This window comes from Spea bombifrons, chromosome 2 (genome assembly GCF_027358695.1).
Source record: "Spea bombifrons isolate aSpeBom1 chromosome 2, aSpeBom1.2.pri, whole genome shotgun sequence".
Classification (NCBI taxonomy): Eukaryota; Metazoa; Chordata; class Amphibia; order Anura; family Pelobatidae; genus Spea; species Spea bombifrons.
Genome location: NC_071088.1, coordinates 136,927,315 through 136,938,970, shown reverse-complemented (window position 1 = coordinate 136,938,970; position 11,656 = coordinate 136,927,315). Strand labels below are relative to the sequence as shown.

Genomic DNA, 11,656 nt, shown 5'->3' with positions numbered 1-11,656 from the left:
AGAACGTGGAAGAACGTGCCGCGTCGGCGGCTGGCCTTCCTGCGCTGTCAGACCCTGATTAATTCCTCTGTTATCGGCCTGCGATTCCGAGGTTAGTTATGAATCGGAACGACCTCTCATTTAAGAGGCGACCTCGCGTATATCTGGCCAGGACACCTGCCTTCCTAAAAAATACCGTACTTTCCCTGATTGCGTGAGAGAGCCCTAACCAAAATAACAGCCGGCACATAGTTACACGGGAAGGATAAGCTGCCCAATTCTCTTAGCCTACGGCCACCTTCCATAGGTCTTCACATTCAAATCAACCATAAACGTATTAATACAGACATAAGGATGATGGCATGTGTGTGAATAATGTATAGACAGCTGGAATCTGTGGGGAACGGTCTTTCGCTAACCATGGGAAGCTGGTAACGAGTCCTAGGGTCCTCTGACTTGAGCTTTGTGACCTTCAAGCAGATCGTGAGGTTTGGTTGCAATTCCGCAAGTGTCCACCAGGGGCATCTAGACTAATAATGCATCTGAACTTGGTCTTTTCTGTGTTCCTTTCATAGAAACATTGTATCTGAGGGCAAATAAGAACCATTTGGCCCATCTTCCCTGATCTAAGGACCCTAATCAGTCATTGGTCAGGAGCTATATGCCTATCCCATGCATGGTTACATTCACTCGCTGTATTACCCCTCTACCACTTCTCTTGGGAGACTGTTCAAAGTAAAGCTTCCTTACATTCCATCTAAGCCTCTAGTTGTAGATTATGACCTCCTAATCTTTCCTCAACATCCCTGCTGCCCCTCCTGGAGGATGTATAATGGACAGGACTTGCTAGCGTACATTTTTTGTTGCCAGCTATGGGTTCTCAATCTGTATCCTGGATCCTCCAGACCAACGGATTCTTCTCCAGACACAAACACATTAGGACGCGACACTTTCTCCTTAGCGCCCAATTCATTCGTAGCCCCCGTTGGGTCACATAAAGAGCAACAGAAGAAGACATCTTAATGATTCTAAAGGGTTAAACGAAGATCATTTTAATACAAGTTCCAGATATTACGATGTTCCGTTTATCTGTTCCGGTTGGTCCTCAAAGACTAAAGTGCATTTAAATTCCTCTTCGAAGGCCTCCAGGAACGGAGGGATGATTTCCTCCACGGTGACCTCCCTTCCGAGCTCCTGGGTCAGGGACGTGACTCCTTTTCCTACGATCCCGCACGGGACGATGTGTTCGAACCACGAGAGGTCCGTGTTGCAGTTCAAAGCCAGTCCGTGGGAGGTAACGCGCCTGGCGCAGTGAACCCCTGCAACAGAACCGGCAGCTAATCAACGTCACACAGCAGAGAACATACAGGATAAACGCGATGAGCTTACCATAGAGAGGCGCGAGCCAAGCCAGACTCGGTGGTTTCTTTTGATAGAACATGGAAGGTCGGGTTGCAGATCACTACGTTTGGTTGTTTTGGAGTATACTGTACAGGGACGCCGGGGGGGTTTTACTGCATGGGATTCTTCTGTCTCATTTAACTCCTCCCCCAGCCGCCTCTGCTGAAGGCATGGAGCATACCATGGTATGCTTCCTGCACATGCTCAGTAGCGCTCATTAGAACTCCCATTCTTATTGATGCCCCGCAGTCCCTATAGAAAGAAGCTGGACTAACACATGGACGCTATCTGATGTTTTGCTAGCAGGCATGTGATTGGCTGCCGGTCTAATGACTTTTAATTTGCAGGTGGGGGGGGTCTACGCCGTTCCTTTAATTACACTTCTAGCATACACTGATATGTCACTACATGTATACACGTCTTTTGAGCTATGGCCGGCACAATGTATAGATCAAATACTGTGCTTTCTAAATGGCATCCAGCGCATCCCCTAAAGGTGCCGTCCCACTCAGACGAGACCTGGATTACTGTCCCTAGCGAGTTACGCAAATAAATCTAAGCAGATTTCCTGTTCCATTCTTTCTATAGAAACACAGAACCTGCCGGCCCCATTCGGCCCCCCGTCTAATCGCCCGTTTCTCCTGCTGTAAAGACTCAAATCTTAATCAGTCGTTGGGGTACACAGAACCCCCTACCCCTGAGGGGTAGGGGGTTCTGTGTAATATATATATATATATATATATATGGGTTATATATATATATATATATTTATATATATATAGGATCTGTATATAAATATACCCGGCAGGTGTGTGTGGGGTCTATATATATATATATATATCTCCCCAGCATGCTCTGTTTGTGTGATTTGTTATCATATGTCTGACAGGCAGCACCGAACCCTTCAGGGGGTATAAGCCCGCGTCTGTGCCCGTGCAGTAGGTGTCTAGGCCTAGAGCGCTCACCGATAGCGCAGATCTTCTTGTCCCGGACCCATACCCCTGTCTCCGGGGCGCGATACGCATCCAGACCGAGGCTCCGGCACAGGCCTATGACCGCCCCCTCCAGACCGCATACATAGGCCCGCAGCGTCCGGCGCAGGGGACCCAGCTCCAGCACGGGGTAGCACACCAGCTGTCCGGGGCCGTGGAAAGTGATGAGGCCTCCGCGGTCAGTGCGCTGGAAATCGGCCCCGATCTGACGGAGCCTCTCCTCTTCCAGCACCGGGTACGGTGCCCGCCGGATCCCCACCGTGTACACGGCCGGGTGCTCACATAGCAGCACTGTGCCCCGAGGCTCCGCCGCCCGCTCCTTCACGGCCTGCACACAGCCCTGCTGCACCCGCAGGGCCTCGGTGTAAGATAGTAAGCCCAGCCGGAGAACCCGCAGCACGGGCCGCCCGGCGGTAGCGGACATGCCGGGGACTGAGGCCTATCGCGCTGGGAAGCGAGGGCTGCCGGTGCACTACATGCCAGTGACTGCTGGGGGAGTATCCGGCACCCGGCCGCCCATGTAGCAGAAAACACCGAGTGCTGTATATAACAAACCGCTCCTGGAAAAAGACATATTATTTATTACACGTGAAATAATAATCCTGCACAATTACAGCATATATAATAACTGTCCATCAATAAATATCTATATATAGAAACGAGGCCAGAATGGGGAGACTGAGCGGCTGTCGATAGACGTAGATATACGTACAGTCACGCAGTCATTATACCTGCGCAGGGTGCTGTCGGGTGTACCCAGCCGCGGGACCCGATGAGCCCCTGGAGCGGCGGTGTTATTATTTATTGTTTTATATAGCGCCATCATATTCCGTAGCGCTGTACAATAGGGTATAGGTAAGTATGCATCCCTATCGGCCACTTTTGCCGCAGCGATAGGCGACGCGTCCGCCGCAAGGAATTCAGATGGTGACCGTTTTGGGGTAATTAGCCCATAGGCATTTGCCCCTTTGCTGCCCCCCTCCTATCCTTGGTTGTGCCGGATGGCTAGTCCAGGGTGTGATCGATAGCGTACAGCGTACAGCGTTCACCAATGCGATGGCCGCCAAGAAGGATGAAATCTCGAGGCCTTAAAGCCAAAGGACCAGTCTTTAACCCCTCGTGAGTGCTTAGAAGCTAGAGCAAAGGATCTCCCCACCTGTCTCATGGCCCCCGCTAAAGTGGGACAGTGCGACAGCTAACCAGGGCAGCAGAATAACACTCAAAACCGGGACTGTCCTGCTAAAACAAGGACTGTTGGCAGGTATGGTTTCACCGTACACAACGGCAAACCAAATTTCAAGCACCGTGATCTACAAATTGAATGACTCCCAGTACGGATCACGGTGGCGTTTCCTTTGTAGTTTTTGGCTTTATCAGGCATTGTGATTTGTTTGTGTATAGAGCTTCGAAAAACAAAATATATCAAACCAGAAATAGCGCAAAACAGGATGTATTCTTATTTTTTGACATTTGAAAGCATTTATTTTGGATGATTTTTTTTGGCCTTCTTATTGAAACAACATAATACGAGACTTTGCATAGTTCTAAAACAGAAGGTAGAATATATAATATGAGGAATATACAGGGATATAACGGGTTATAAGGACGGGATTAGTTATACGGGGGGGAGAGTATATAATATATAATATGAGGAATATACAGGGATATAACGGGTTATAAGGACGGGATTAGTTATACGGCCGGAGAGTGTATAATATATAATATGAGGAATATACTGGGATATAACGGGTTATAAGGACGGGATTAGTTATATAGCCAGAGAGTATATAATATATAATATGAGGAATATACAGGATATAACGGGTTATAAGGACGGGATTAGTTATACTGCCGGAGAGTATATAATATATAATATGAGGAATATACAGGGATATAACGGGTTATAAGGACGGGATTAGTTATACGGTCGGAGAGTATATAATATATAATATGAGGAATATACAGGATATAACGGGTTATAAGGACGGGATTAGTTATACGGGGAGAGTATATAATATATAATATGAGGAATATACAGGATATAACGGGTTATAAGGACGGGATTAGTTATACGGGGAGAGTATATAATATATAATGTGAGGAATATACAGGATATAACGGGTTATAAGGACGGGATTAGTTATACGGCCGAAGAGTATATAATATATAATATGAGGAATATACAGGATATAACGGGTTATAAGGACGGGATTAGTTATACGGGGGAGAGTATATAATATATAATATGAGGAATATACAGGATATAATGGGTTATAAGGACGGGGTTAGTTATACGGCCGGAGAGTATATAATATATAATATGAGGAATATACAGGGATATAACGGGTTATAAGGACGGGATTAGTTATACGGCCGGAGAGTGTATAATATATAATATGAGGAATATACAGGATATAACGGGTTATAAGGACGGGATTAGTTATACGGGGGGGTATATAATATATAATATGAGGAATATACAGGATATAACGGGTTATAAGGACGGGATTAGTTATACGGGGAGAGTATATAATATATAATATGAGGAATATACAGTATATAACGGGTTATAAGGACGGGATTAGTTATACGGCCGGAGAGTATATAATATATAATATGAGGAATATACAGGGATATAACAGGTTATAAGGATGGGATTAGTTATACGGCCGGAGAGTATATAATATATAATATGAGGAATATACAGGATATAACGGGTTATAAGGACGGGATTAGTTATACGGCCGGAGAGTATATAATATATAATATGAGGAATATACAGGATATAACGGGTTATATGGACGGGATTAGTTATACGGCCGAAGAGTATATAATATATAATATGAGGAATATACAGGGATATAACGGATTATAAGGACGGGATTAGTTATACGGCCGAAGAGTATATAATGTATAATATGAGGAATATACAGGGATATAACGGGTTATAAGGACGGGATTAGTTATACTGCCCGAGAGTATATAATATATAATATGAGGAATATACAGGATATAACGGGTTATAAGGACGGGATTAGTTATACGGGTCGGAGAGTATATAATATATAACATGAGGAATATACAGGGATATAACGGGTTTAAATGGCCATGCTGCTAAGGAGCGTCTATAGTAAAATGATTCATTTTCTGAGGTTCCTTTAAGTTTTACTGTATTTTTAGCAATCTGCACTCCCATGCGGCACACAAAGGGTCATTATGTGGTTGATGATGCTGCTCATGAAGGTACCTGGAAACAGTCCGATGCGTTGATGCCACGAAGAGGTCAGCGGCTATTTGAAGCGCGTTGTTCCGTTGAGTATTTATTTCCTGACGCGTCTCTCGTTACACGTTCCATATTTATCGCGGTATTTTTAGAAGGTCCACATGACCGATATATTCTTAATTCCCATCTTCCCGACATCTCTCCCGGCCAGGATGCGGCTGCTCCGCCGAATCCGGTGAGATCTTAGCTCCTGGCTGTTAAATGGTTCGCAGTAAAAGGGAGCGCCAGACAGCACGGAATGTGAAGTTGGCGCTAACACATCTACAGGTAAACCCAATGCCTAGGGGCCCCGCTGATCTATGGAGGAAAGCTGCTTGCTGAAATGCGACACGGATGTGTAACGATGTTACATCACTATATAACTATATATTATATATAACCTTTAGAGCCCTCCGCCTGTCCCTACATATATGTGGTACTTTTTTATGTTTTTTATGTTCTTTTAAAGGAACAGACTTGAAGAAAGGAATTTTCCTGGGGAGGGAACCCACACTAAAACACACACACACACACATCCAGACATCCACACTAACACACGCATTCAGATAATGCACACTAACACACCCAGACACTGACCAGCACAACACACACACCATTAGACATTTAACACTAACACATATGCACATTCACACAAACATACCCACCTAAACTAACACAACCAAACACACATACATAGACATGTTCACACTGTAACATACCCAGACTCACACACTAAAATACCCCCGTATACACTCACAAACATCCCCAGACACACGCTAACATACCCAGATACGTGTTCTCACACAGGGGCGTAACTAGACGCCTCAGGGCCCGGGTGCGAGAATCTGTTAAGGGCCCCCCCACCCCCTCACCCCCCCCAAAAAAACATGATTTTTACCCAACAATTTTTTTTCAACAAATTCAACAAATTCAATTTACAGATTAAATAATATCTGTAAAAAAATCTAAGAAAAAGGGGCGCATGTACAAAGGGCATAATCCAGGGGTGTCCAAGTTTTTTCTGCAGTGGGCCACTTCATCAGAATTGTATACGTGCGCGGGCCGCACTCATTTTTCACTGTGACAAAAAATATGGCCTTTAATAAAATATGCAGATTAAAATAAAGTAAAATGACACAAAACCTTCACTCTTCCTCTCACTGATTTCTGGGCCTAGAAAGTTTTGCGACTACAAATTCAGGATTCCCTAGATTTATTCTAGGGATGAACTAAAATGAAAATTCTGGACCAAAACATTCAGGGTTCACTTAGCCAAAACCGAAAATGACCCCCACCTTTAAAAATAATAATAAAAACTCACATTTTTAATAAAAGTAGGTAACACACAATTGGACAAAATTAGCAATATGACTTGGCATGATAGGAGTGTGATTGCTAACAGCAATCACACTCCTATCATACCCAGGCAACCAGTAAATGCTGGTACCTAGGCATGATGGGACTGTGCTCGCTGTGATTGCTGTTAGCAATCACACTCCTATCATGCCAAGTCAGCCAGTACATGCTGGTACAGGGTGGCTGTAAGTGATGTGCAGACTCCATACTGCTGGCAGCATCACTACACAAGGGGGGCAGCTAGCTAGGTTTCAGCATGTACTGGCTGACTTGGCATGATAGGAGTGTGATTGCTAACAGTAGTCACAGTCCCATCATGCCTAGGTTCCAGCACTTACACATCCATTCAGTAAATGCTGGAACCAAGGCATGATGGGACTGTGATTGCTGTTAGCAATCACACTCCTATCATGCCAAGTCAGCCAGTACATGCTGGTACAGGGTGGCTGTAAGTGCAGACCCCATACTGCTGGCAGCATCACTACACAAGGGGGGCAGCTGGCCAGGTTTCAGCATGTACTGGCTGACTTGGCATGATAGGAGTGTGATTGCTAACAGCAATCACAGTCCCATCATGCCTAGGTTCCAGCACTTACACATCCATGCTATCACACACACACACACACACACACACACTCATTTATTCATATAATCATTCATTCACAGATTCATTCCCTCAATCACACACACTCATTCAAACACCCTCCCCACCCCCTTACCTGCTATGCAGCTCCTCGATGCCGCTCACAGACTTCAGCAGGGGGTGCGGCCTCCCTCTGCCTTCTCTGCTAAAGCACAGAGGAAGTAGGATGTCACGTGAACTCCGCTTCCTCTGTGCAGTCCAGAAGACCCTCCCACAAGTAAGTAGCAGGGCTTGAGGTGCATTTGGCCCGCGGGCCGCATGTTGGACGCCCCTGTCCGATTTCGGGTGGCCCCTTGGCTTGGGCCCCCCTGCCGCCGGGGCCCGGTCGCAGTCGCGACCCCTGCGACCCCGGTAGTTCCGCCACTGTTCTCACACTAAAATACCCACAGACTCTTGCATGTACGTTGAGACTGCTGGGATCTCTCCAACGCAGACACTGCCCACAGGGCATCATGGTGTTCTCTGCAAGTGCTTTGTGGAGATCCCTTGAAAATGAACTGAAATAGTCGGTGGAGAGGTTCCTCTTTGCCCCTCCAGGAACTGGTTACTGTTTTTCCTGTTGTAATAGAAAAAAGGGTATGAGATGCTCACCAAGAACAGACAGCCGCTTCATAGCCGGTGCATCCCCAGCTGGGAGCATCTCAAATGTTTTTCAAATTCTTGTGCCTTTACAGAGAAAAAATATTAATCTACATATCGGCCTGATTCTGCCTAAAAGGGAACCATGAGGTCCGGACGTATATTTTGGACGTATATTTTGGCCTTCGTTGGCCTTGTCAGTGGGGTCCGGTTGGTTTCCCTCTAGACAAGAGAGCAAGGAGGTCCACATCTCGACTTGGGGTGAACCTCAAGAGATCCCTGAAGGGTGAAATGCCATACAAAATGACCTGTGGTGCGTCTCCACTTGCGCCATAACAGAGAAAAAATCTCCATCTACAAATCAGCCTGATCCCAGGCGCGAAGGAACCAACAACCCCAGACATACGTTTCAGCCTTCATCGGCCTCGTCAGTGTTTTTCTTTGTTTCACATCAGTCTGTGGATGATTATTGGTGCTGTGACATAATACAGTATTCATAAAAGTGTTCTAATATCTAAGATGTACTGTTATTACTAGACTTGGGCGCCGGCCAACTCTTCGTCTTCGCGGGGGGGGATTTTCATATTCCGCGAGTATTCGCCTGTTCCTGTGTTCGGTTCGGGCGAATATTTGTGATACATTCTTCGTGTTTGTTTTGTTATCTTCGTTTTTTGATGGTTTTTGTGGAAGGGGTTAATACGGGGTTAACGCGGTACGGACTACGCAGCAGCTTCGGCGCCAGGATTTTAAATGTCCGTACGAGCAACTCTATTGGTCGCCTGCAGGGGCCTCCTCTGCCATCAGCCAATGAAGTACACCTGGTAGAAACATGGGACAGTCCTGTCCGCCTCCCCAAAGGGTATGGGGGAGGTAAGGGGCATCGTCTTTGGGTTGGTACCGGTGCCCAATATTTCTGATAGCGGCCCTGACCATTCAGGTTTAGGGAAGACACAAGCAACGGCACCTCACGTATTTGCGTGCCGACTTTCTAAATATAACACGTGTCCTTGGATGCCGAATTATCCTGGGCCTTGTCTCTTTCCCACAACCCGTGTACTTATTTGTAATTGGTGGCTCTCAGTAAGACACCTGCTGTTATTTTCTCACAAGCATTTCCTCTTCGATGAGAAGCATAAAAGGTTCGCCAGCTGCACATCCTCTATAACCTGCTTGATCTGGAAGTGTCCGTGTAATATCAGGAAAAGTGCGTCCGGCAGCTCAGGAATGTTTGTAAATACATTGCGTACCTAATTTAGCCTTATTGCGTACAACATGGATCTGAATATCCTGCTTTTCAAGATGAGAGGATAAGGAAATGCTAAATGAGCTTGAACGTAAATATCCCAACATCCCTTCTAATCAAAGCACACAAATGATTCATTTAACAAAAGCTTTCACAATTGTTTTCTGGGGAAAACCTTTTTTTTTTTTTTTTTTTTTGCGGAACATATATAGTCTTAAATGATAAAAGAAAATAAATGTAAAAAAAAATAAAAAAAATTAATTATTTAATATTATACAGTATATGATAACATTTTTATTTTATTTTAAATAAAAAAACATAAAAATTTAAATTTAAATTACTTTTAATTTAATTTAAATAACATAATACTTGATATCTGAATATTTAATATGTGATTTCCATTGAGCAAGAATAGATGAAGAACTTGTGAATACGTTGAACAAGGGTTTGAGGGAATAAATATTGTTTTAATTGTTTTAATTACTTAAAATGTTTGATATTATTGTGAAATTATATTTTCGCTGTTTCAGTTTTTCATTCAATCTTACTGTGATTATATTATATTTTAAAGGTTTGAGAAAAAAAGTCATAGGAATTATTATTTCAATATTATTAGGCATAATAATAATAATGTAAATTTTTACAAAGAGCTTGAAGGATACGTTAAATAATATATTGGACCATGTTTTGCAGAGTGTGCCTTTTTTTTAACTATTCCGACCCCAATGAATGGTGACATGAATAGAATTATGGGATGAATTTGCTAAAAGACCCCAAATTTATCTAAACTACCGTAGTTAAAAAGGTTACACCATTCCGAGCTTCGAGAAACGTAATTCCATATTTCGATCTATCAATATGGCTAGATTAGAGAATATGAAGAATTGGTGATCTGTATAATGCAAATATTTGTTATTCTTTTGATTAGCCAAAAAGAAAAATGAGGGGTGGCTAATAAACAATTCCTTATTTATGTACAAGTACGTCATTGTATATCCTCGGATATTTCTCAAAGAGGGAGTCGTTCTTCTATCATTAAATAACACTCTAAACATGCTCCTTACACCCAAAAACCCATTTCTGGTTGTTTGTTATACCTTCTTACACCTTTTAGCACAAGGTGAAATACCTTGTAGGGTCAAATTGGAAGAAGAAGAATTTGGACGTCAATTTACAGTTGAAAATTGGGAAAACGACCTCGCACAACCTTTCCAGCGTTTCTAGATCTAGACATTTTTCCCCAATGGTGCCGTACCCCAGATAAATTACATTTTATGTTTCCAGCTGTAGCATTTACCAGTTAAAGCGAGAATAGGCTACGCTTTTACGCATTTTCTGGGCTTATTACAAAATTAAACCAATCTGGCATTGCGTGTTTCAGTTCATTTCTGTGGTGGTACGAATCGAAGTCCTGGCTGCACCGGAGCTCTGACTTGCCCAACATAATATTCAAGATGACGGATTTTCTATATTATTGGGGTATATCTTTTAAACTGCTAAAATTGCATTGGAAAAGTTATAAAAATCATTTTAGTAGACATTAAAAACATGGAATATTTGATTCACTCCATTCGTAAATATTCAATCCAACTTCCGTTGGCTATCGCTGAAGGAAAATATAGTTTGAGCAGTGATTCATCTATTGTTCCTTTAAATAATTTACCTGGAAACAGAATGGCGGAGGCTTCTTGGAATCCAGTGTTAAGTTAAAATATCCATGCCCGGGTTTCCTGCTGATTAGGTCACGATACTCAACCGCAGACCAGTTTTTTTTAATTTATATACTTGTTTTGTTGTTTTTTTTTTCTCTTCTTCTTCATATTACTTATTTAGATTGTTCTATTAAAAAAAAATAATCATTTCGACAATATGAACCAAAAAATGAATATACATTCTATAAATTATATGTAGAGTTCTTCTTTGTATTAACTGGAGTTATTTCAGTTTTTGTTAGCAATTTCATTGTATGTTTTTATACATTTTGTTTTCTTAAAAATAAATATCATCAGACAAAAAATGATAAATTCAACCAGCTGGCTTAAAAAATTCTTATTGCGACGGCTATTTTTGTATTGTATGCAAAAAGTTCTGTGATTTTGGGTGAACTTCTTTAAATAAAAAAAATATTTATAAAAAATGATTTATTCATTAGTTTTTTTTTCATGTTTTTCCATAGCCTTATTGTTATTAAATATGTTATT

The 11,656-nt window shown here is 42.8% G+C and overlaps 1 protein-coding gene across 1 annotated transcript; it reads right to left on the bottom strand.

Annotated features, from left to right (window-relative positions):
• Window positions 1-1,005: 1,005 nt before the first annotated feature.
• Window positions 1,006-2,874, bottom strand: LIPT2 (lipoyl(octanoyl) transferase 2). The gene is made up of 2 exons (XM_053456650.1): window positions 2,346-2,874; window positions 1,006-1,298 (listed from the first exon to the last, which is right to left on the bottom strand). The coding sequence occupies exons 1-2, from the start codon at window positions 2,794-2,796 to the stop codon at window positions 1,051-1,053; spliced, it is 699 nt and encodes a 232-aa protein (XP_053312625.1). The 5' UTR covers window positions 2,797-2,874; the 3' UTR covers window positions 1,006-1,050.
• Window positions 2,875-11,656: the final 8,782 nt, after the last annotated feature.